At 47.8% G+C, this 24,662-nt stretch overlaps 1 protein-coding gene across 2 annotated transcripts in view; it reads right to left on the bottom strand.

The window, feature by feature from the left end:
• The window catches only part of GMPR (guanosine monophosphate reductase), a 178,862-nt gene that overhangs the window by 16,108 nt on the left and 138,092 nt on the right, over positions 1-24,662 (bottom strand). For both annotated transcript variants that reach the window (XM_029590695.1, XM_029590696.1), the window contains exon 8: positions 9,199-9,358. In XM_029590695.1, the coding sequence (XP_029446555.1) occupies positions 9,199-9,358 (160 nt within the window). The remainder of the gene's footprint in view (positions 1-9,198; positions 9,359-24,662) is intronic.

Here is a 24,662-nt window from a genome sequence, read left to right as displayed (position 1 = left end):
CCCCAGTAAAGGCCAGTTCCAATTGAGCAGGATGCCTAGAGCAGCAGGAAGGATCTTCCACGCCATAAAAAAAAAAAAAAGGAACATCTATAAATTGTTCATAAAAAATCGCTACTTCAACCTTGATAATGTGCATTTTCTACAGCCATTGGGTAAATGGCACTTTTTTTGTAACCTCTTGTCCTCTTATTCTCCTGACGTAGAAGAACATCTCGGAGCTAATGAGCCAGCAAACATCCCTGGGGCTCCTGGATCCTTTTTGACAGGAAGGGTGGGGTTTCCAAGGCCCTCAGGCTGTAAATCTCTCCAGAATTCTAGTAGACAAACCAAACAGCTGCACAGGTTGCTTATTTAACTTTGGGCAATCTCCTCGATGTCATGCACCATCTCATGATTATTTTAGGCACATTTTGTACCATTTGTGAAGGGTACATGATCTGACAATGTGTGCATTTCCTTCCAGTGATATCCGTACAGAAGAAAAACAAAATTAAAGACCCAGTCTATAGTCTACAGCAATATTAGGGGGGGGGGGGGTTTCTTCTTCTAAACCCCTAGCAGATATTCTTTAGAGATTCTCTCAACTTTCTGGGACTCTCCCTGTATTGGTAGGTGAACAAAGTTGCTGAGTCCCTCTTCCATCCAGGAGCTTGACTCTTCTCCTGACTGAAAGGTTCAAACTCTTCTCAACTCTTGAGGCTTCCTCCTCTGAGAATCCTCCTGCAGCTTCACTCTGGTGCAGAAATTTGGGGGTGGGTTCACATGCCTGGCATCGTTCCCATCCACTCTTCATTCACATCCTCTAGACTTTATGGATCCACAGAGTTTATCCCACGCCCCTTTGAAGTCCTTTACAATTTTGGTCTTCACCACTTCCTCCGGAAGGTCATTCCAGGCATCCACCATCCTCTCTGTGAAGAAATACTTCCTGACATTGGTTCTGAGTCTTCCTCCCTGGAGTTTTAAATCGTGACCCCTGGTTCTGCTGATTTTTTTCCAACGGAAAAGGTTTGTCGTTATCTTTGGATCATTAAAACCTTTCAAGTATCTGAAAGTCTGTATCATATCACCTCTGCTCCTCCTTTCCTCCAGGGTGTACATATTTAGATTCTTCAATCTCTCCTCATAAGTCATTCGCTTAAGACCATCCACCTTTTTGGTTGCCCTTCTCTGGACCGCCTCCATCCTGTCTATGACTCTTTGGAGAGCCCCTCACACAGGCTGCCTATATCTCTCTCTCTCACACACACATCCCTGCACATTGGCTCCCTCTTTCTCACACACCCCACACACAGGCTCCCTCTCTCTCACTCACATACACACACATCCCTTCACACAGGCTCCCTCCCTCACATTCCATCTTAGTGCCTGCCAACTCCTCAGCATAGACAGAGGAAAGAGGCAGCTTGCTGAAAGGGGGAGGCAATTACAAGGATGCTCTCCTGGAACCTGAAATTCAGTCTCTAATCCCGGACTCTCCTGGTCAGATCCAGAAAGTTCCCAAGTATGGAAATGTAGGTAATTGGTAAGGGGCAAGGGATATTGTAGGACTCCCTAATACATTAATAGGAAATGGAATGTTTTAGGGTAATGCTAACAAGAAAAACAAAAGGAATCTGAGAAATCTAAATTATAAAAATATTATTATACAGAAATAGTTTCAGATTATAAATGTGTTTACAAATTTTTAATCTACAGGCTCTTGCCCGCAATGGGCTTCAACCAGTATCATAAATATAAGCACCTGAGCTCACATCATATACCTTTTCCTCTAGTTTTTCTTTCTCAAAAAAAAAATGTCACTCAATAATCTGTTGTGTTCCGCGGCCATGGCAGACCATGGCCGTGGCCCCCTACCTTGTTCACAGCGTTCCTTTGCCGCGGGAGCCCCGGGGAAGGGCTCTGACTCAGGCCGTCGCTCCCGCGCGTCCCCCGGTGCTGCTCGCTGCAGGGGGAGCCGTCCTGCTCCCCCCTCGCGGCGTCTCTCCTCCGCAGGGGAAAATCAAAGATGGCCGCCGCCATCCTTAGGCACGAGGCTGTGCCTCCTGTGCAGATTTAAAGGGACCTAATCCCTTTAACTAGCTTCACCTGCTCTTGATCAGCCTGAGCAAGGGAAGTATATAGGGAAGCTTCCACTGCTCATTCAGTGACTTGGCAATGTCCTCCAGCGCTGTCTAGTCTGCTTGCTTCGGTGAGTTCCTTGAGCTTTGGATCTTGTTCCTGTTTCGTCTTGGTGTTCCCGGTTCCTGACTTCGGATTGGCTTACGGTGATTTTCTGGTGTATGACTTTGGATTGGCGAGCGGTGATTCTCTGGTGTGTGACTTCGGACTGGAAAGTGGTGATCCCTCAATGTGTGACCTCGGACTGGTGAGCGATGACCCTCCGGCTCTCGACCTAGGACTACTTCTAGACTACCATCTCCAGGGGCCCACCTAAGTCCCAGCGGTTCGGGTCCCTACGGGCTCCTCCCGGGGGGACCGCAGGCTTCCAGGGCGAAGCTCCAGTCTGCCCTTGCACCGATACCTTGACCTCTCTAAGGTCCACCTAAGCCCCAGCGGTCTGGGTCCCTACGGGCTCCTCCTGGGGGGACCACAGACTTCCAGTGGTGAAGACACAGCTCCTCTTCTCGTCTCTTCATCCGCCTCCGCAGTCGCCTCAGTCTCCAGTGCTGAGGGTCAGCTGGTCCCATCTTGCGCTCTGCCTCGCCACCCGACGAGAGAACCTACGGATCTTCCGAAAGGTATACCATCCTCCCGTCGGCCAAGGGTTCACAAGCCTGAGCATAAAAGATTGTCAAGTCCATGGACCCGGCAGAGGCACCCACCCGCCAGGCCATTCCAGGAATGGCCCAGCGCCTGGTAGACCAGCAAAAAACCCTGGACGCCCTGGTTTCCTCAGTGCAGAGCTTAAACCAGCATTTCGATGCGTTGGGTTCCATGAATCCTACACTGCCCTCTCCGCTTATGGCTTCTGGGATTCGGCTGGTAATCCGCCTGCCCACACTGCCACGGTTCTCGGGGAACCTCGGGCCTGCAGGGGTTTCATGAACCAGTGCAACATGCACTTCCGCCTGCAGGCCACCCTCTATCCAGATGACGCCACCAGGACTACCTTTATCCTGGCTCTTCTTGAAAGGAAGGCCCTAGAGTGGGCTTCCCCTCTCTGGGAACGGGACGATCCTGTTCTAAGGAACCTCAGGGAGTTTTGGGAGTTGTTCCGGATAAACTTCGGGGATCCGACTCAAGAAGTTTCGGCAGGACCGAGACTGCTACAGTTACGTCAAGGCTCGAGGACATTGGCGGAATACGCCATAGACTTTTGGGCCCTCTCTCCGGAGCTCAGCTGGGGCTCCCAATGCCTCCACACCATTTTCTATCAGGGGCTGAGTCCCCGAATTAAAGACGAGTTCGCAGGACGCCTTGATCGACTTGGCAGGCCGCATAGATCGGCACCATCAGGAGCGCCGCCAAGAGGCCCAGACAACATCTAAAGCCGCAACTCCGTCTAGACGCCCTCGACATTCGCCCTCTCCCAAGGGTAGGTCGGGAACCCCCGATCTCTACCCGACGAACCCATGGAAGTGGGACATGGGAAATTGTCCTCCCGCGAACATCATCGATGAATAAAGAAGGACCTCTGTTATTATTGCAGCGCAGCGGGCCACCGGATAGCCGTATGCCCTGCGCGATCGGAAAACTCCCGTGCCTAGGACCTGGGAGAGGTCTCTTCCTAGGTTCAACTTCATCTGCACCTCCACTAACTGTACCAATGGCACTAACATCACCAGTGGGTGAGTTTCATACGTTAGCCCTGGTCGACTCAGGCGCCAGCGGCAATTTCATAATGCAGAAATTGGTGGAGCACCTGAAAATTCCACTGGCCCGTATCCCAGCTCCTCTGGTCATCTCTTCCATTCAAGGGAGACCCCTCCAGGGTCGTGTGACCCACATTACAGAATCCACCCTGTTAAGGGTCGGGCTCCTCCATCGCGAAGAGATGACGTTCCACGTCCTGGAGCACTCGATACACCTGGTAGTCCTGGGCCTTCCGTGGCTCCAACGGTCCCCAGTTTGACTGGAAGACTTTACAGCTGACCCGTTGGGGTCCGAGCTGTCATGATAAATGCCTTCAATCAGTAGTCCCAGTCTCCTGCTCTGTGGCCTCCACCAGTCTTCCAGGCCTGCCGGCCCCCTATGCTTTATACGTGGATGTGTTCTCGAAACAAAAGGCCGAGATTCTCCCACCTCATTGATCCTTCGATTGCGCCATCAATCTCCTCCCTGGCACTGAGCCTCCTCGAGGACGCACCTACGCCCTCTCACCTACAGAGACGCAGGAAGCATGTTCTCCTGCTTCTTCATATGTGCTGGCACTATGGCATTCAACACTCTTGCAATTAGCAGGTGTTCTATGCTGATCTCACGACGCATGAGATCAGCATAGAAGAAGCGCTAGCCCCATGAGTTTTGAATAGCACAGGGTCAGCATACAAGGAGGAGCAGCAGAATAGGCTCGCCCCTCTGCTCTAGATGGGCAGCCTACCTGGGTTTTGTATTTGTTTGTGTGTGTGAGTGAATGGGAGCCTGCCTGGGCTGTGTGTGTGTATGTGTGTGTGTGTGTGTGAATGGGAGTCTACCTGGGGTGTGTGTGTGTATGTGAATGGGAACCTGTGTGGGGTATGTGTGTGAATGAGAGCCTGAATAGGGTGTGTAAGTGTGTGTGAATAGGAGTCTGACTGGATGTGTGTATGTGTGTGAATGGAAGCCTGCCTGGGGGGGGGGGGGTGTTAACGGGAACCTGCATAGGGTGTGGTGTGTTAATGGGAGCCTGACTGGGTGTGTGTGTGTGAGAGAGAGAACATGTAAGAGTGGAGAGCCTGTCTGTGTATGAGAGAGAGAGAGAGCATGTGGGTGTGAGAGCCTGTGTGTGTGTGAGAGAAAGCATGTGGGAGTAAGAGCCTGTGTGTGTGTGTGTGTGTGTGTATGTGTATGTGTGTGAGAGAGAGAGTATGTGGGAGTGAGAGTCTGTATGTGTGACGGCGCGTAAGTATGGAGAGGGTGGGAGCCTGCAAGTGAGTATGGGAATGTGTGTGACTGCGGGAGTGGCAGCCTGTGTATATGTGTGTGTGCGTGTGTGTGTGTCTGTGGGAATGTGAAACTGCATGTGAGCAATCATGTAAGAGTGAGAACCTATGTGTGTCTATGTGGGAATAGGGAATGGGAGCCTGCATGTGAGAGAGAACATCTGCGAGCAGGAGTTTGCATGTGTAGGACTGGGAGCATGCGTATGAGAGCAGTTGAAAATGAGAGCAAGAGCCTATGTGTTTATGTTAATGGGAATGGGAGCCAGCACGTAAGAGTGAGACTGAGTTTTTGGGTTGGGAGGGTGAATGGGAGCCTATGTGTGAGAGAGAGCACATGAGAGCGTGAGCCTATATGTATGGGAATGAGAGCCTGTGTATTTATGTGGGAGTGGACACCTATGTGTGACAGAGAGTATGTGAGTGTGAGAGCCTGTATATGTATGTGTGTGAGAGTGGGAACCTGTGTATGAGAGAGAACATGTGAGAGTTACAGCCTACATGTGAAACAGAGCATTTGAGAGTGGGAGCCTGGGTGAGAGAGAATGTGTGGGAGTAGGAGCCTGTATGAATGTAAGAAAGAACTTGCAAGAATAGGAGCCTGTGTAAGAGAAAGCATGTGTGAGAGAGAGCACATGTGAGAGCTAGCCTGTGGGTGTGTATGAAGGAGGAAGGAAAGAAGAAAGAAGACGAGAGAAGACGAGAGAAGAAACAGAAAGAATAAAAAAGAGACCCTGAAAAAGAAATTAGGAAAAGACAGACAAAGGGGAAAAAGAAACGGAACCAACCAATTAGAAAAAAAAGATCAGATAACAAAGGTAAAAAGAAATTATTTTGACTTTCAGCAATTGGTATGGTATGGTAAGGTTCTTGGTGGGTTGTTGTTTTAGTAGGGGTCTGTGTTACTTCACAAAGTGTTTGGCAGTGGAGGGAGCTTGTTTTGCTGTCACTGAAGTGACACCAGAATTTGAATATTTTTTTTGTATGTCTTAGTTCTGTTCTGCATCTGTTGTAATCTTAAATTCTTATGACTATTATAATTACTGCTGTTTTATTGTAGTTATGATATTCTCTGTATTTTTGGAAAGAGGATTCATAAAAGAATACATTGATATTTTTATTACGTGATTGGATCTGAAGTTTCTGTTAAGTGTTCTTTGTTTACTTTTTTACATGATGTGTATTTATAAACTGTAATAAATATAAAATAAATTAACACAGATTAATAAGGCATTTTTTATGTTGGTAAGTGCCTGAAATAATAGGCTTAAAATATTTTAAAGTGTCACTCATGTTGCAGACTACTTAGAAATCCATTGTCAGGTGCACTCTAAGGCATTATTTATCGACAAGAGTACAATGAGAAGGGCCTAGACCAATATACAATGTCTCCTGCCCACTCTTCTTAACCTTGCACACACACACACATGCCTCCACAAAAAAATAAATAAATAAAAATTCAGTTCTGGCTACGCCACTGAGTACAATTATCTTTCTGATACTATGAGGAAAAAGAGAAAGGTGAAAGAAAACTACTGGACAGGTAGGAGATACCTGTGACTGATTGGTCACTTAACTCATCAACTTTGTGGGAGAAAAGCTTACAACTGCCCCTTACCATGGGAAAGGAGAGAAGAGATAAATTTCAAGGATTTGGATAACTGGCTTTTACATCTAATAATAAAGTCAAGTATTGAAGAAGTCACACATTTATTAAGAAACTTGATTGTAACATCTAAACATTAAAGTACAGCCATGAAGAATAATTCATCATTGCATATCATCTCAGTAAAAGTAATGTTGGACAACATATCATCTTTCAATGTGTTTCCTACCACATAGATAAGTCAGCACTCATCACTGCTGTGTATCGAACTTTATTCTAGGAATTAAGTACTTGCATTGCACAGAGCCTAGAAGACTTGTCTTCCGACCTGCTCAGGGAATATATAGAATAAAACCTATTTGTGAGCTATGGCCTCTAGGATCTTATATCCAGGACTACTAGCCTGGGGGTTACATGTAATAATGCAGCATGTAGAAAGTGCACGTTCAAACTAAAGTCTTCTCCTCCTAAGTACTACTGTGAGACAGCACAAGTGGTCTAAGGCTTTTCAAGTGCTTTACTTACATTGCAGAAAATACCAATAGTCTGCTTACTCTCAGCAACACAGGTTAAAACGTTCACAGTGTTCTCACTAGAAGCAGGCCAGCTGGGTTAAAGGGGCTTCCTTTCTCTGCTTACTCACGGTTAGGACAGCTTATGTTACAGGAGCTACCATCTCGTGGAGTCCCTGGGGCTTGTCTTGCTTCCCTTAGCACTGTACTCTTAAGCTAGATCTCAAGGCCCCGCCCTAAGAGCTACCTGGTTGCCTTATATTTTTAAGGTGGTCAAGGCCAGATGCCTTGCCTAGCGTTGGTTAATGAGGGTTTTCAGGAATACTCCTTCACAACTACTTTTGTACTATTAGGGGCAGATTTTAAAAGCCCTATGCGCGCCGAGCCTATTTTGCATAGGCCCGGCAACGCGCACAAGTCCCAGGATGCGCGTATGTCCTGGGGCTTGAAAAAAGGGGCGGGAAGTGAGTGGTCCGGGGCAGGGCAGGGGCGTGGCCAGAGGCCTCCTTAGGGCCTCTAGGCCGGGGGATCACGCAACCTACGCCTGCCCAGAGGCAGGCACAACTTGCAAAACAAAGGTATGGGGGGGTTTAGGTAGGGCTGGGGGGCGGGTTAGGTAGGGGAGGGGAAGGTGGAGGGGGCGGAAGGAAAGTTCCCTCCGAGGCCGCTCCGATTGCAGAGCGGCCTCGGAGGGAACAGGGAACGCCATCGGGGCTCCCCTAGAGCTCGGCGCGAGAATGGTGCACAAGTGTGCACCCCCTTGCGCGCGCCGACCCCAGATTTTATAACATGCACGCGGCTGCACGCGCATGTTATAAAATCAGGTGTAGGTATTAAAATCTGCCCCTTAGGGAGCAAGCCGGGAAGGCAGGTTGCCAAACAATGGTTGAGCCATTCTCAGAACAGAAGAGCTAATATATCACGGGGGTATTAAAATAGCCTGGGGTTGAGAGCAGTTACTTCCACTGTCTTATTTTTATGAATTCTTTTGAAAGAAAAGCTTCATCTTGAAGTTAGCTGAAACAGGCTCATACTTGTACATCGACGGCTTGATTTTCAAAGACTCACGTACATAAAACAAGGTTTTATGCTCGTAAGTGGAGCTTTGAAAATCAATGAGGGGGGGCTGAGCGAGTAAAAGTGTGCGTGAAACACCGTCTCGCATGTACTTTTATCTGTGCTAGGATGAGGCATTTCAGTAGGGGGTGGGGGGGGGGGGGGCAGAGTCAAGGTGCTGAAAGCATTGATACGCAAACTTTAGATTGTTCAAAGCATGCATGTAAATGCACATGCAGAGAGCCGGTACAACTTTCTCCGCATATGCATACAAGCTGACTTTTACACATCATTCTGCTTTGAAAATTCAAGCTGAAGTACCGATCGGCAGTTGCAAATGACAACTCTCTCACATGTCCAACTTGACTGGAGACAGGCTACAAGCATGCTAATATCTAGCAGGCTTCAACAAGGTGCCAGAAGGAAGCATCATCCACAGAATGAAAAGCTCATTTGGAATGTGAGAGCATGCTTTCATGTACTGACACAACAGAGACCCAGCAGAGTTGTAAGGAGCCATAGCTGTGGCAGAATTCATCCATGCCTGGGGCATACACAAAGGGTCCTCAGTGACAGGACACAGGAGAGAGAAGACCAGAGATCTAGGCAGATCTTTAGCAGCTCAGTAGGTCAGTACAAAGGGGCAGCATCTTCCAGGACAACTCTGAGCTGAATTCTGTTTCTCTATGAATAAGGACAGTAATTATTGTTTGTTTTTTTTTAATACATGCAGAAACTGGTTTTCTCCGTTGCATGCTGAAAGTATAATTGCTGAAAGATACTATAAGAAATGGAAAATACACCCAACAAAAACAAAAGGTAAAATCGAGGTTTGCTTTCTGCTAAGACTGAGATTCTAATAATGAGACTTCCTCGCATTGAATTGAGTTGCATGTGTTTCTCGTTTGGTCTGTGTTATAGACTATGCAACAGTAATGCTTACCTGTATTCAGCCACTTGCCCGGCGTGTTTCCGCATGGCTGTATCGGAGCTCATCCCATAGAAAAGCATCACCTTTTTTTCATTTTTTTCAGTGATCTCTCCGGCACACTGGTCATGGCCTGCAAACATCCCCCCAAGCATTACGAAATCAGCACCAGCTCCTGTGATCAGTAGTGGAGAGGAAAGGAAAAATATAAAAACCACAACAAAACCTTGGAGTAACCACATGCATTCTCTGCTATGGACATTTAGGGCCAGATTTTTAAACTTATGCGCGGGCGTAGATTTGTTCACAGAACCCGGCACAAACAAATCTACGCCCGATTTTATAAACATGCGCCCGCAGCCGCGCACATGTTATAAAATCCGGGGTCAGTGCGCGCAAGGGGGTGCACACCTTGCACGCGCCGAGCCCAAGGGGAGCCCCGATGGCTTTCCCCATTCCCTCCAAGGCCGCTCCGAAATCGGAGCGGCCTTGGAGGGAACTTTTTTTGCGATCCCCCCACCTTCCCCTCCCTTCCCCTATCTAGCCCACCCCCCACCCCCCAGCCCTAACTAAATGCCCCCTACCTTTATTTCCGAAGTTACGCCTGTCTGAGGCAGGCGTAACTTGCACGCTGCCGGCTCGCCATCCCCCGGTACAGGCCACTGTGCCAGAGGACTCGGGACCGCCGAGCCTATGCAAGATAGGCTCGGCGCGCGCAGGGGCAGCTTTTCGGGGGGTTACGCGCGTAACCCTTTGAAAATCTGCCCCTTACTGCTTTTCCTGCTTTAAGTACAGCCTAAGGAAGGAAATGAACTACTATGAGCCCACCTCCCAAAGTGCTCTCTTTTTCTCTGCTTTCTTTCTCCTCCCAGTTATATTCAAAGTACAGAGGAACATGGATCAAGAGTAGGCAAAGAGAAAATAACTACCAAATAATTACTTAGCACTGGAAGTCAGAATAGAGAGCGAGAGAGAATGGGAGCCGCTAAGAATTTCAGGTGGGAGAACATTCTGTATGGGGCCAGCACAATGCCTCAGTTCATTATCACAGTTCATATTGTGATTGCTCCGACAAATATTTCAGTACCAGAGGTTTGCGGATAGCGATATGTACACTATTGATTTTGTTGGTTCAAGTCACCTCTACTGCCCTGCAACTTTATTTATTTATTTAGAAATGTTAGATACTGTCATTCCAAATCAAGGATCACAATGGTTTAAAGCAGGGGTCAGGAACCTTTTTGGCTGAGAGAGCCATAAACGCCACATATTTTAAAATGTAATTCCATGAGAGCCATACAATATGTTTAAAACTAAATATAAGTAAATGTGTGCATTTTATGTAAGATCACACTTTTAAAGTACAATAAGTCTCTGAAAATATTACACCAGGCCTTAAGACACCAATACATCTCCTATTAGGAAAACGGACCAAGTCAGGCTGCTATAGAGTCCTACACAGAAACTACACGCCAGCAGAAAACCTCACCTGAATCACGTGCTGTCCCTCACCTAACATAGAATAAAGAGACCAAAACGCATAACAAGAAGCATACAGAAAAAAATGAATTGGAAACTGCAACAAGCCAGTCTCTGTATGCAGTGTAACAAAGGAAAAAAGAAACATCACCCATCCTTATAAAACAAATCAAAAAATATAAAATCATCAGCAGTAAAACTGTACTAACAAAAAGAACATATTTCGAAACAGCTAATGAGTGGAATATCCAATAATTAAAAACACATATAAAACATTTCCAGATACAAACAAAATATTTCAAAATAGCAGACACAAAGACCCAGTAATGAAAAATAATAAGGATACAAACATTTTTTTGCTCTGCATACCTGGGAACGTTTGATATCCAGGTGTCCTGAGATTGTTCTGAATTAGCAGGAGGTGGGGTGGTTTGCTTGGAACTTTCTCCTCTCTCAGTCACATACCAGCGCTCTCTCTCACACTGGCTCTCAATGACACCTATACACACATGCTCTCTACTCACATATACATGTTTTTTCTCACTCACTTATATAGGCTCTTAATTACACATTTACACACATGCTGTCTATCTTTTCACGCTTACACACACACACAGGCTTTCAATCACATAAATACATGCTGTCTTTTTCTCTCACACACAGACTCATTCACATGCTTACAAACATGTCCTCTCTTTCTCTCATTTACACACAGGCTCTCAATCACATACTCACATGCTCCCTCACCTAAATCAGCTCTCAATCACACACAGACACACATGGTCTCTCTCTCTCATTTAAACACAGGCTCTCAATCATATACTCACATGCTCCATCACCTAAACCAGCTCTCAATCACACACAGACACACATGATCTCTCTCTTACTTATACACACAGGCTCTTAATCATACATACACATGATTTCTCTCACACACAAAGGATCTCAATCATACACACATACTCTTTCACACAAACAGGTTTTCAATCACAAACTTACACATACAGGTTCCCATTGGTAAACTTACATTCATGCTCTCGCTCTCTCTCACAGGCAGACTCTCAATCACAGACATACTCTCTTTCACATGTACAGGCTCTCAATCATTCACATACATGCAATCTCTCACTCTCACACACACACACACACACACACACACACAGGCCCCCCCTCGCGGCCCGGAAGAGGAAGTGAAGAGTATCGGGTGCCTGCGCGGCAAGAAGAGGCCACGCTAGTGCGCTCGGCATCGGCCCGAAGAAAAGAAGACTGCAGCGCGGCTCGGAGGAAAATGAAGAGCATGTGTGTTTGCTCGCTCATTCACTCTCTCTCTCCCTCACCCCGGGAACTCGCGGCAGCAGCAGCCTCCTCCCAACGCTAACCTCTTCATTTTCAGCCCTCGCGGAGGCGGAGTCCCATCGGCCGCGGTTGAAGCTCTTCATTTTCCTCCGAGCCGCGCTGCAGTCTTCTTTTCTTCGGGCCGATGCCGAGCGCACTAGCGTGGCCTCTTCTTGCCGCGCAGGCACCCGATACTCTTCACTTCCTCTTCCGGGCCGCGAGGGGGGGGCGAAGAGAGAACGCCGGTGCCGCTGACTCCAGCTGTCCTGCCGCGTTCCGCCCGGGCTGACAGCATTTTAAGCCCGGGCGGAGGAGGACCGGGGAGCAGCTGGGTCAGCGGGAAAGTGTGGCGACTGTCTGCGAGCCAGATGCAGCCCTCAAAAGAGCCATATCTGGCTGGCGAGCCATGGATTCCCGACCCCTGGTTTAAAGAATAACGTTCGTAATATTAGAAAATAAAATTTGTCACATGCCAGATGCATTATTCTATTACAAATCAAGACCACTTATTAACATATTTTATGTATGTGTTACAGAAATGATATCTAACATCTAGTACAAAATCAGTACATTTTAGACTAATAAATAATAATTAGTGCATTCTAAATCATAGTGTTTCATTATATTTTTTTCTTCATGTTTCCACTCCAAAGAACGCTCGTCATTCTTAGTCTTGTATTCCCTCACTCTTTCATTACAGTTCATTTCTCATGATTCAAGTTAAATTTTGTCATCATTCTTAAGACTCTGGTTCATTATGCTCATGGTTTTAAGAAAGATTATAAGCATTTTTGAACAGTCATGTTTTTAGTTCACATTTGAATCTTTTTTCTATCTGGTGTCAGACGTAGCGTCTCAGGCAGAGAATTCCAGAGTTTAGAACCTGCTATGGAAAAGAGCCGATCTCTTATTTGGATCAGGTGTGCACACCTTATTGTAGGAACAGATATAGTAGACCTGTTGTACATATATTAATTGCACGTTTTATGATTTTTTATTTTTAGTCTTTTGTGTTCATCACCATCATTTTTTAATTTGTATTTATGTAATATGATATTCTGGATGTTTTGCTTGTAATCCGCACGGGACAGATATTTTGTTTCGAAGTTGCGGAATATAAAAATGCTTAAATAAAAATGCTTCCCTCATCTCCGTTTCTCCTCCCACCTTTTTGCTGATCTCTTCCTTCCTCCTTGAACTCTCTCTTCCAATTTCTGCCTTCCCACCCACCTCATTCTCTGTCTTCATCTCTAGTTTCCCACCTGCCACCTCTTCACGCTAAATCTTCACGGAAAACAATAACACACTTCCTAAACCACCCACACTCCTTCAAACAACCCACGTAAGAGACTTAGGAGCCATCCTAGACAATCGTCTCAACCTCAAAACATTCATTAACCAAACCACCAAAGATTGCTTCTACAAATTACATATCCTGAAAAGAATAAAACCGCTGTTTCACACTCAGGACTTCAGAACAATCTTACAAGCAATAATCTTTTCCAAACTAGATTATTGCAACTCATTACTATTAGGCCTCCCAGCTTCTTACACCAAACCTTTACAAATGGTTCAGAACTCTGCAGCCAGAGTCCTTACAAATTCCAGGAAAATTGACCACATTTCACCTATTCTCAAAAACCTCCATTGGCTTCCGATCCACTATAGAATCATGTACAAAACCATTAACATCATTTACAAAACTATCAACCAACACACGCAACTCGACCTACAAATACCACTTAAAAAATTCACCTCCGCCAGGCCTATCAGGGAACACTACAAAGAGTCACTCCAAATTCCAAAGGCCAAAACCTACCAACATAAATCCTTGAGTCTCAGAGCCTTCTCATCAGCAGGTCCAGCTCTCTGGAACTCGATCCCACCTGATTTGAGACAAGAGCATGCTCTTTAACATTTAGGAAAAGACTAAAAACTTGGCTTTTCAAAAAAGCATTTCCAAGCCTTGAATAAAACCTCCTCTCACTAGCACTAACTCGTATGCAATAATGGAATGTAAACACGAATCAACCAACCTCAAACCCTCTCTCACTAATTCCTGCTGAATATTTATCATACTATTACCATTCACAACTGTGTCATATTTATTCATTTGATTACCTATGTACCGTTTCATAGTCTTATTTTTTCACTTGCTATTCTAATGTATCAATAGGCTGAAATGTAAATATTGTGCTGTTCAATTTCTCCCCTTCCATCCCAAGTTTATTTTCCTTGTTTTTTGTAACTTTCCCGCTCCCTTTTTCTGATTCACTGTATTTAAAGTTCAAGGTTCTTATTGAAAATATTGTTTTTTACGTTACGTTATGCTTTACACTCCTTGTTATTTGTAAACCGGGTTGATGTGATGCCTATCATGAAACTCGGTATAACAAAAACAATAAATAAATAAATAAATCCTATTCATCTTCTCCATATTCTTCTCTGCCTGTCTCATTTTTCCCACCCATCCTCCATCCTTCTTCTTCTTTCCACTCTTACCTCTTTTCACTCGCCGTATCTTCCCCTTTCTGAAACCCTCCCCACAGTTTTCCTCTAATCTTCCTTATCTCTTCTATCCTCTTCTCCGGGTTCTTCTTTGTACCCTCCAGTTAACCACGGCGGAGTAGTCACAGTACTTCGACTTCTTCCGTATAGCTGCTCTTCCTAAGCTTGTCTGCCCGTGGAAGAATAAGGTGACTCCACTGGAAAGACTGGGATGAAATAGGCGGAAGGATAGGAGAACCTATGGCTGCTGGTGGGGAGTACACAAGTCCCCCTCGGCCTTCTCTATTCTCTGCATCTAGTCCTTTATGAGGCTGCTGAAACCGGCAAACAAATACCTGGATGAGTAATTCTGTCATTGCCATGGCAATGACAGAATTATAGAAGGATCCTCTCCATGCAGTATCATGCAATGACATACTATCGTTTACCCGGACAAACACTTGAAAATAAAAGCACACCCCAAAAATGATTACCAGAAATTTCAAGATACATCTTCTTCATACAAAAATGGCTTTTTAGTCATCTGCTGGACCTGCTGCCAGATGAAGGTTGCAAACTAAAGCCTGCCTTTTCCAGAATATACCCCATTTAAGCATGGAAGACCTCAGAGAACTCTGCGATTTGGAAATCTGACACCACTTTAAATTTAATCTTATAACTTTAATGTACATTGCAAGCATTTAAATAAAAAAAATCTGAAGGCATTTAAAAGCTGTGTATTATAAGTAAATGGTGGCAAATTGATCAGTACCTTCTCCTTTAGGTTCCTTTTTTTCTCTCACAATCTGTTTTTCTCAGTTGACAGTTTCACATTGCTTCAGGCTGTGGCAGTACTCAGTGAAGAGCATGCAGAAACGCTTGTGCCTCTGTACTACCACACACCTCACATACCACAAAGAAATTCCCAACCCAAAGCACTCTAGTAGATCACCCTGGATGGCTGACTTTATAATCTCGCCCCCATTCCTTCACTTGAAGGGCATGAGGGCAATAATGTAAAGTTTTATCTTTCTCTGGAGTGGGGCGGGGAACTTGCTGTAGGGCAGTAATGGCACCACAGGATCTCATCTTTCCTGGGGTCAGGGATGGATTTGGGTTTCTTCACCCCTAGGTACTATTACTGCCTGCTCCCCTCCCCCCGAAACCTTTGACCTCTGAGTCCCCCCCTCCCCCCTGACGGGCCTCCTATTTCCCTAGCTCTGCTCCTCCCTGAAATTCTATGATTTGATTCTCACTCCACCCCTGGATCTGCGATCCTCTGCCTCCCTCCACCACTCACAGGGCTCCCACTCTGTCTCCACCCTTATCAGTAACCAGTGACTCTGGGGATTGTCAAGCCGAGCCACGCTGTTGCGCCCGTCGGACACTGACAGCTGCGGCCTTTGCTGCTCACCTCTCTTTTCCCTGCATCAGGGATTCTCGGAGCCATGGCGGCCTCGGCCTGCAAACGCCGCCTTCCCCAGCGTCCCCAGGATGGCGTGGGCAATCCCGTCGGCCATATTGAATCGGGGATTACTTAGGGCATGCACAAGCACGCCATGCCCTCTCTTATTCACATCATGGCGGGAGCCTCGGGGGCGTCCCTCCGCATGACATCACCCGCCAGAAGTATTTAACCCATCCAGCCTATGCTTCCTACAAGTTAGCAAGGTCTTCCTTCCTGCTTATTCCACTCCATTCGGAGACGCTTCGCTTCACTACTTGAACTGCTTCCTGTACTCCTGGACTTAGAACGCCTTAGGTACCCGCTCCTCGGGGGCCTTGTCACGTTCTGGCTATCCGCTCCTCGGAGGGCCTTCCTGCCTGGACATTCCTGCTATTCTTATTCAGGATCCTGCCAGTTCAGCCTTGTGAGTGTTAGCATTGCTTTCACCATCTTGCTAACGGAACAGCTGGTGTACCCTGTGCCTCAGGCCACGGCCGTGCTCAACCCAGCTATCGTTCTACACTCCGGAGTAAGTACCATCATCTACTTTGCTCTACTGATCTGCTGAACCTCTCAGAAACACTACTCGCTAATCCTCGGCATACCCCGTGCTGCAGGCCACTACTGGATCTACCCTGAGGGATACCATCAAGAGAGGAGTTCCCTAGCATACTGCCCATGCTGCGGGCCACTACCATGGATATCATCATTGAGCAGCCTTACTACTCTGGACAGTGTCTTCTCTCCATATTGTGGGTACTACCCACGATTCCAGTATAATAAAGTCTCTTACATCTGTGTCCGTCTCAGCTGAGGCCACGCCTATCGTAGTGAGTCCCCACAGGGCTCCTCCCTGTGGGTGGAGTCAGCTTCCACTACGATCCAGGGTCCACAACCACACCAGATTATAACACATGCTTTTGGAGACCTCATCTCCTCTGGGGTTCTATGTCGGGCCTGTGAGCATATGGCTCAACCTGACTTGGTCCCCAACCCCGCACTCACTGATTTCTGAGAACAGCTGAATTTAGTGCCAGAGCCTAGGGCTATGCGGAGGGGCGGTGGGAGGGAATCAGGGAAGGGAAGGGAAGGGAAGGGAAGAGGAAGATCGGCAGTGAGATTAAAGGTCCGCAGGGTGGAAGGGGGTCAGAAACTTTGCTGCCCCCTGACTACCCCAAATTGCACTGCCCTAGGCACACATCTAATGTGCTTATTTGGAAATTCAGGCCTGCTGGGGTAAGATTAGGCACCAGCTTTAGTGTTGCAGGAGCCATGAAAAGCTTCCTTTATCCAGGATCAGCTTGAGTACTTGGTCCACAGAAAGCTGATGATGTTTGCTCTCCATAAACCCTGAGCCATGTCTCAGATACTCTGTAAGTCGATGTATTAGTTGTTTGTCTGAAGTTTGTACTGACTAGAAGGTGAGATGAGCAGTGCAGTCTTGTCTTCAATAGAAGATCATTGGAGAGAAATATCATAAGAACATAAGAACATGCCATACTGGGTCAGACCAAAGGTCCATCAAGCCCAGCATCCTGTTTCCAACAGTGGCCAATCCAGGCCATAAGAACCTGGCAAGTACCCAAAAACTAAGGACCGGATTTTAAAAGGGTTACGTGTGTAACTGGCCTTACGCGCGCCAGGCCTATTTTAAAAAGATCCGGCGATGCACGTAAAGCCCTGTGATGCTTGTAAGTCCCGGGGCTTTAGAAAAGGGGCGGTCCGGGGGCAGGGTGGGGCAGGGCTGGACGGTCCAGGGGAGGGGCCAGAGGTCTCTGACAGAATGACCATTGTGGCGTCGGTCTTCAAAGCAGCCGGCAGAGATTTTTTTCTTTTTTTTTTTTCTTTTTAAAACGTACAGAAAAGCATTTTTTTCTGCTTTTCTGTACTTTTTTCAGTGCGCTCAGCTATTAACGCCTGCTCCAGGTAGGCGTTAATAGCTGAGCGATAGATGTGCGTCTGAGACGCACATGTATTTTTTTGCATTTGGCGGGAATGAGTATTTGCATGTGATGAGCGCTATCTCATTCACTCCACGTCGGACACGCGTTAAATAGGCACTAATCCCCCTATTGAATTAGGGGGTGGATTAGCGCCTATTTAACCCGCATCTGACAGCACTCGGCTGAGTGCACTGTATTACATCGCATGGTAGCTCCTTCCTCAACACTACAATTTCTTGTCAAGTTGGGGGTGAAACTGTGCACATCAGTGTTCCAGGGCTCAGCTGCAGTTGATTCACCCTGGACCTTACACACTCCTAAGGTCAGCCATGAGCTTCAAGAGCATGCAAGAAAAAGAAGGGGAGTGGCTGGAGAAGGAAGCAGGGCAATTATTTTCTACTCTGCAATGTCTGCTCCAGCTTCATCCCTGTCCTCTTGTCCCCATGGTGAAGGTGAGGCTGGAACAGACACTGCATGTAGCATGTGAGGAGACACAGGAGGAGAGAGGCTGAGCAAGAAACAGAACAATTGTTTTCTGTATTGATATGTCAATCCAGCTTTATTCCTCTCCCTCCTCCGTCAGCAGGGAGTATGTGGGCAGAAACTGGATGGGAGGGGCTAGAGCAGAGAGAGTTCAGTCTGCCACTGTCTATGATCCCAGGACTTAGAGCTCAGATGAGAGCAGAGTCACAAAGGAGGAAGGAGACACATTGGAGCACAGGTAGGGAGCTGTAAGTGATTTTACTCCTGGGGGAATTCTGCACACAAAAATTGAAAATTCTGTAAAATTCTGCATACTGTATATTGGTCAAAATAACACAAAGTATATGACAGTCTTTAAGTCATTCATTTAAAATGTAATAGAGAAAATATGTATTACTTAAAGATGCAGAGCGTTAAATGTTTTGAGCAGAATTTCCCTAGAAATACATTGTAAGAGTGTCTCTTAAGCCTAATATAACACTTCTTTCCTACACCCCTAGTTAGTCTCCTATCACTTTGCCTTCTCAGGCCTCCCAACTCCGTCACCCTCCACTATCTCTCCCCTTCCCCTCTAGGCTCAACCCCTTCTACTCTATCTTTATTCCCATAGTTTGACCCCTCTCTCAGTACTGCCCCTGACACATGCTCCCTCTGTCCCTCTCTCTCTCTCACACACACATACAGACACCCCCTCATACAGGCTCCCTTTCTCTCACAACCACACATCCCCTCATACAGGTTCCCTCTCTCTCACTCGCACACACACCCACATAGCTCACCTTTCTCTCTCACGCATTTACTCTCACACAGGCTACCTATCTCTCTCTCTCTCTCATACACACACCCCTGCACATTGGCTCCCTCTTTCTCACACTCTGTTAGCGCTCACCCTGCCAGGAGGGCGGAGTTAGCAATCTGATAGCGCTCACCCCGCCAGGAGGGTGGAGTTAGCAATCTGATAGCACTCACCCCCCCAGGAGGGTGGAGTGAGCGATCTAATAGGCTTGGCTCCTGAAGGAGGAAAGGATAGCAATCTGTTAGTGCTCTGCTCCCCCAGAAGGGAGGAGTTGGCAAAGTGTTATGCTTTGTTCCTGAAGAAAGAGGAGCCAGCAATCTGTATGATCCTCACTGGGAGTAGGCTATCTGATATGGTCTGATGTGGGTTGGCTCCCACAGAGTGGCAGATGGTGATACTACTCTATTAGTGTAAGGAGTAACACTTAGTAGAAATAGTGAATCCCTGGGCCGATGGCAGATGACAGCGCCCTCAAATGGAGATCCTGAGAGGGACCACCAGCTAGGCTGGAGTATTGAGACAAACACAGATAGTTCTTTATTAAACTGGAAGTAGAATCACCAGAAGTGGCAGCAGTGAGCTGATGTGCCCAGCAGGGCTGAAGTTCCTCAGATACTGGAATCATGATCTCTGAGTTGCTGAGCTGTAAGGAGAGACTATAGGTAGTGAGTAGACAGGGTATGCTGGACATACAACCAGTGGTAGATGATACACTCACACTTGTAGATATCTGTAATGGCTTCTATGCAACAGAGTCTTCAGTATTCAGGAACAGGAGCTGTAGGTGAGTGCTGGTTTCTATAGGCAGTCTGAAATAGAACTCACAATAACTCTGTATGGGATGGCTTCTGGAATAGAAGAGAGGCTAGGAGAGATTTAGGAACATAGGCAATCGTGGAGCGAGTGCCAGTTCCAGTCTGTAAATCTGTAATAGTAATCCATAAGGGATAAGTATGCGATATCTTCTGAGGAAGAAGAGAGTCTAAGAAAGGTATTAGGAACATAGGCCCTTGTGGAGCGAGTACCGGTTCCTTTCTGCAATCTGCAATGGTAACTCACGATCTTTGTACCTGCGATAACATCTTAGACTGAAGGGAGTCTTAGAGATTAGGAACATGGGCCCTCGTGGAGCGAGTACCGGTTCCTGTCTGTAATAGGACTCACTGTGTTCACGTCTGCGATCACCTCCAGGCAATAGGAGTCTTCTGAGTATTCGGGAACGTAGGCCCTCGAGGAGCAGTACCAGAGCCCGTCCAACAATCTGAAATCAAGAAGAGAGAGAATGGGGCCCCCGAGGAGTGGGTACCCCTAGGTGAGTCTGTAGAGGCAGAGCAGTGGAGAAAGGATTCCCCGAGAGTTGCGAGGAAGGGGGTTCCTACCCTTGTCCTTGCTAACTCGATTTGAATTAGCAATCAAAGACCTTTTATGTTGGAAGCGGATGACGTCACTACGGGGGGACGCCCCCGAGGTTCGCGCCCTTGCTGGTACAAAGTCTGGAGCGTGCACCCTTACATCATCAGGAACATGGCGGATCCGTAACATCATGCCAGCCCGGGGATTCCAGGAAAAAAATGGTGAAGAGAAGCTGCGGCTGCATCTGTCCATCTGAGCCGAAGGGAGTCGCCACAAAGGTAGAGAGGGTGGATCGAGGGCGAGAATAGGCATGAACACAACACACACCCCACACACAGGCTCCCTCTCTCTCACTCAAATACACACACATCCCTTCACACAGGCTCCCTCTCTCACAAATAAACAAACACCCTCACTCCTTCACATACACACAATTCCTTTTTCACGCACACCAGCTCCAAATCTCTCACACTTCTTTCACAATCTGCTCATGTAGGCTCCCTCTCTCTGGCACACACACCCTCATGCTCGCTCTCACAGTCTTACACACACACACATCCCTAAAAACAACCTCACTGTCTCTCACACGCACTGCCTTTAACCACAGACTTCCTCTCACTGGAACCTGCTCCATCTTTGCCACGAACGGGGCCTTCACCATTTTTGCCATGAGTGGGATGGGTTCCGCTCCTGGTCGCCGGGTCTTGCATCCTCTTCGCCTTGATGCAGCACACTGGGGCCTACTCCATCTTCACCGCAGTGGGATGGGATCCACTCACGGCACGCGAGGGCCTGCCAAATTCTGCACAGAAAATGGAAATTCTGCACAAATTCTGTGCTCTGCAGTAGCGCAGAATTCCCCCAGGAGTATTTATTTATTTATTTATTTATTTTATATACCGACATTCGATCTGAGATATCACATTGGTTTACATTCAGGTACTGTAGGTATTTCCCTATCCCCAGAGGGCTTACAATCTAAGTTTGTACCTGAGGCAATGGAGGGTAAAGTGACTTGCCCATAGGAGGAAGCAGGTAAGTGCTGGGGTCAGTGAGAGGCAAATAGTAAGAATTCTGGAGTCAGGGCTGGGAAACAGGAGAGACTGCTGAGGTCAGGTCTAGCGGAAGAAAGGGAGGAATGGAGAAAGAGAGTGTGAATTAGCGGGGGAGGGGGAAGTGGAGAAATGGAAGAGAGAATGTTGATATGCATTCGTCCTTGTCACTTTACTAATCAACAGCAATTTCAGGTGACCACAGCTCAAAAATTCCCAGGTATGCCAATCCCACCTCCAAGCCTGGCTCAGAGCTTGAAGCACGCTGGATCCAGATGGCACTGTGCCCCTCCCCTCCCTTTTTCTCCTCCGTGATCCACAGCAGCATTAAAGAAAAAGTTAGCATGGGCTCTGTGAGCAGGTGTGCAGTCACAGGACCTTCAGCCCTTCCCCTCAACTCTCGCATAGATTTCCTTAATAACAGGAAGTCCTTATGAAGGAAGGAGAAGGGCCACTGCAGGGATTGTAAGCACACACCTGCTCACAGACCCCATGCTGTTATTTTTGCTGCCATGATACAGGGAGAGGGGAGAAGATGTGAAGAAGACTGGGGGTGTATGTGCAGAACAGGAGGACCTGGGGAGGTGCACCTTGGGGGACTGTTCCCACCTTCACTCTGAGGTGCTGGGCTTTCCTACCTCCCACTCTTCGCCAAGAATACCTATGGGCACTGAAGTCTGCGTATAAGTCAGTCCAGCTAAGGAAAAAATGTGCAATTCTTGAAAGAGCTGAACTACAACAGGTAATTTTTCTGGCTTGAATTAAATTGCTAAGACCTTGTTTTGAAAGGTAGTCAATACATGGCCTTAAGGTACCATCCTTCTTTTTCACAAAAAAGAACCTGGCACCCACAGGGGATGTAGAGGGTCTAATGAAACCTCTGACTAGGTTTTCTTTGATATAGGCAGACATAGCCTGGGTCTCTGGAAGCAAGAGCAGGTAAGTTCTGCCCTTGGGAGGTGTGCTGCCGGGTAGTAGTTCGATTGGGCAGTTAAACTCTCGGAGAGGGGGTAAGATGCCGGCTTGTTGCTTGGAGAAGACATCTTGGTAGTCAGCGTAGGGTGTAGGTAGCCCAGGAAGGGGCACGGATGTTAACACTGGTATGGACGGGGATACCTACCGTAGAGACTGGGTTTGGCACCGAGGGCTCCACTGGGTAAGCTGGAGCGACTCCCAATCCAAATGTGGGGAGTGCAATTGTAGCCATGGTAGACCGAGGACATTAGGGTTTACTGGCCATTTTAGGATCAGAAGGGTTATTTCCTCTTCATGGAGAGTCCCTACGGTCAGTCGGATGGCTAGGGTGCGATGGATAATGCGATCAGGTAAAGGTTCTCCATGGATGGAGGCAATTTGCAAAGGCGCCTCAAGGGATTGAGTAGGAATTTGGAGAAGTGTAATTAGTTCTTCAAGAATGAAATTCCCACCGGCCCCACTATCCACAAGGGCGGTGGTGGAGAAGGAAAGTGCCTCCCTGAGGAGAGAGACAGGTAGCAGAAGTTGAGGGCCGGTAACTGTAGTGCCCAAGCTTGGGACCCCCACCGAGTTTAGGCTTTGGAGTTTCCCGGAAGCAGGTCTGGATGAGGTGGCCAGGACCCCCACAGAGAGGCAGAGACCGGACTTCCGTCTTCGGAGGCGTTCCTCAGGAGTAAGATGACCGCGGTTTATTTGCATCGGTTCTTCTTTGGGCAGGGTAACCTATGATGCCTGTGATCTGGGGCTAACGGACTGAGGTGGTTCCAGGGCCGGTCGTCGACTGGGTTTTACTTCCCGGTGCTGTTCCTGAAGGTGGTGGTCAATCTGCCCATCTAAAGAGATGAGCTCCTTCAACGACGTTGGAATCTCTCGGGCTGCCAACTCGTCTTTCAGAGCGGGTGTTAAGCTCTCGAGATAGAGTGCCCGCAGGCAGTCTTCCTGCCATCCCAATTCTGTAGCCAGGGTTCGGAACTCCACGGTGTATTCTGAGAAGGAATGGGATCCCTGGCGGAGGTGGAAGAGACGATGGCCAGCGACTGCCTGTCGGCCTGGGTCATCAAAGGTGCGTTGGAACGTGGAAATTGGGGGAGCTGCTGGAGAACAGCGTCAGCATGCTCCCAAAGCGGGGAGGCCCATGCCAGGGCTTTCCCTTCCAAACAAGGTAAGATAAAAGTGATCTTCGTCACTTCATCTGGGAATAAAGAAGGCTGTAATGCAAACTGCATGTTGCACTGGTTGATAAAACCCCAGCAGAGACGAGGATCCCCACTGAAACAGGGAGGAGCTGGGAGGGCCAGCAGTGCCCATGAGGGCGAGGAGGCAGAGGAATAGCAGTTAGCTAGAGTCCCTGGGTTAGCCATGGCGGACTCTTCGAGTTGTGAGCGTAATCTCTCTACCGAGGTGGCCAATGCCTCAAGAAACTGCTGCTGCTCCCGGACACATGTAGCCAGACCTGGAATAGCCTGTAAGACGGAGGACTCGGCCAAGTCCATGGCCTTGGCAACCTGTTGCACTGGAGGTGGACCCTTGGCCTGGCACAGGATTGGTATGGCTCTCTGAGGGTTCCCAGAGGGCACCTGCTGCTATGAGGCGGAGCACACGAGGAGACAGAGGCAAGCTGGAGCTTCACCAATAACAGGCCAGGGGTTCCATGGGTTGAGCCCTTGGTTACCCCAATTGCCTGGACTTAGGTGTGCCTACCAAGAGCAAAGGTGCATGGCTATTGGAGAACAAATAAGCTAGACCAGAACCGAGTGTACCGGAAACCACTGGAATGGAACAGGAACTGAAGGTCCTCCGGTCAGGATAGGCAGCGCCTAGTGGTCTAGCTTGGAGAAGGCCACGGGTAACATCAGAACAGGCAGGCCTAGTGGTCACAGAAGAAGCACAGAGAGTGTCCGAGTGTAGCGCAAGGGTCAAAGCCTGGGTATCCATCCGAGGGTGGTCAGCCAAACCAAGGGTCAGTTCCAGGTATCTGTCCGAGCGTGGTCAGTAGCAAGCAGAGATCAGTTCCAGGTATCAGTCCGAGCGTAGTCAATAGCAAGCAGAGGTCAGATTCAGGCAGCGGTCCAAACGTGATCAGAGGCAAGCCGAGGTCAGATCCAGGCAGTGGTCCAAACGTGGTCAGG

The sequence above is a fragment of the Rhinatrema bivittatum genome, chromosome 2 (genome assembly GCF_901001135.1).
Source record: "Rhinatrema bivittatum chromosome 2, aRhiBiv1.1, whole genome shotgun sequence".
NCBI classification, from domain to species: domain Eukaryota; kingdom Metazoa; phylum Chordata; class Amphibia; order Gymnophiona; family Rhinatrematidae; genus Rhinatrema; species Rhinatrema bivittatum.
This window is presented reverse-complemented; position numbering and strand designations above follow the sequence as displayed.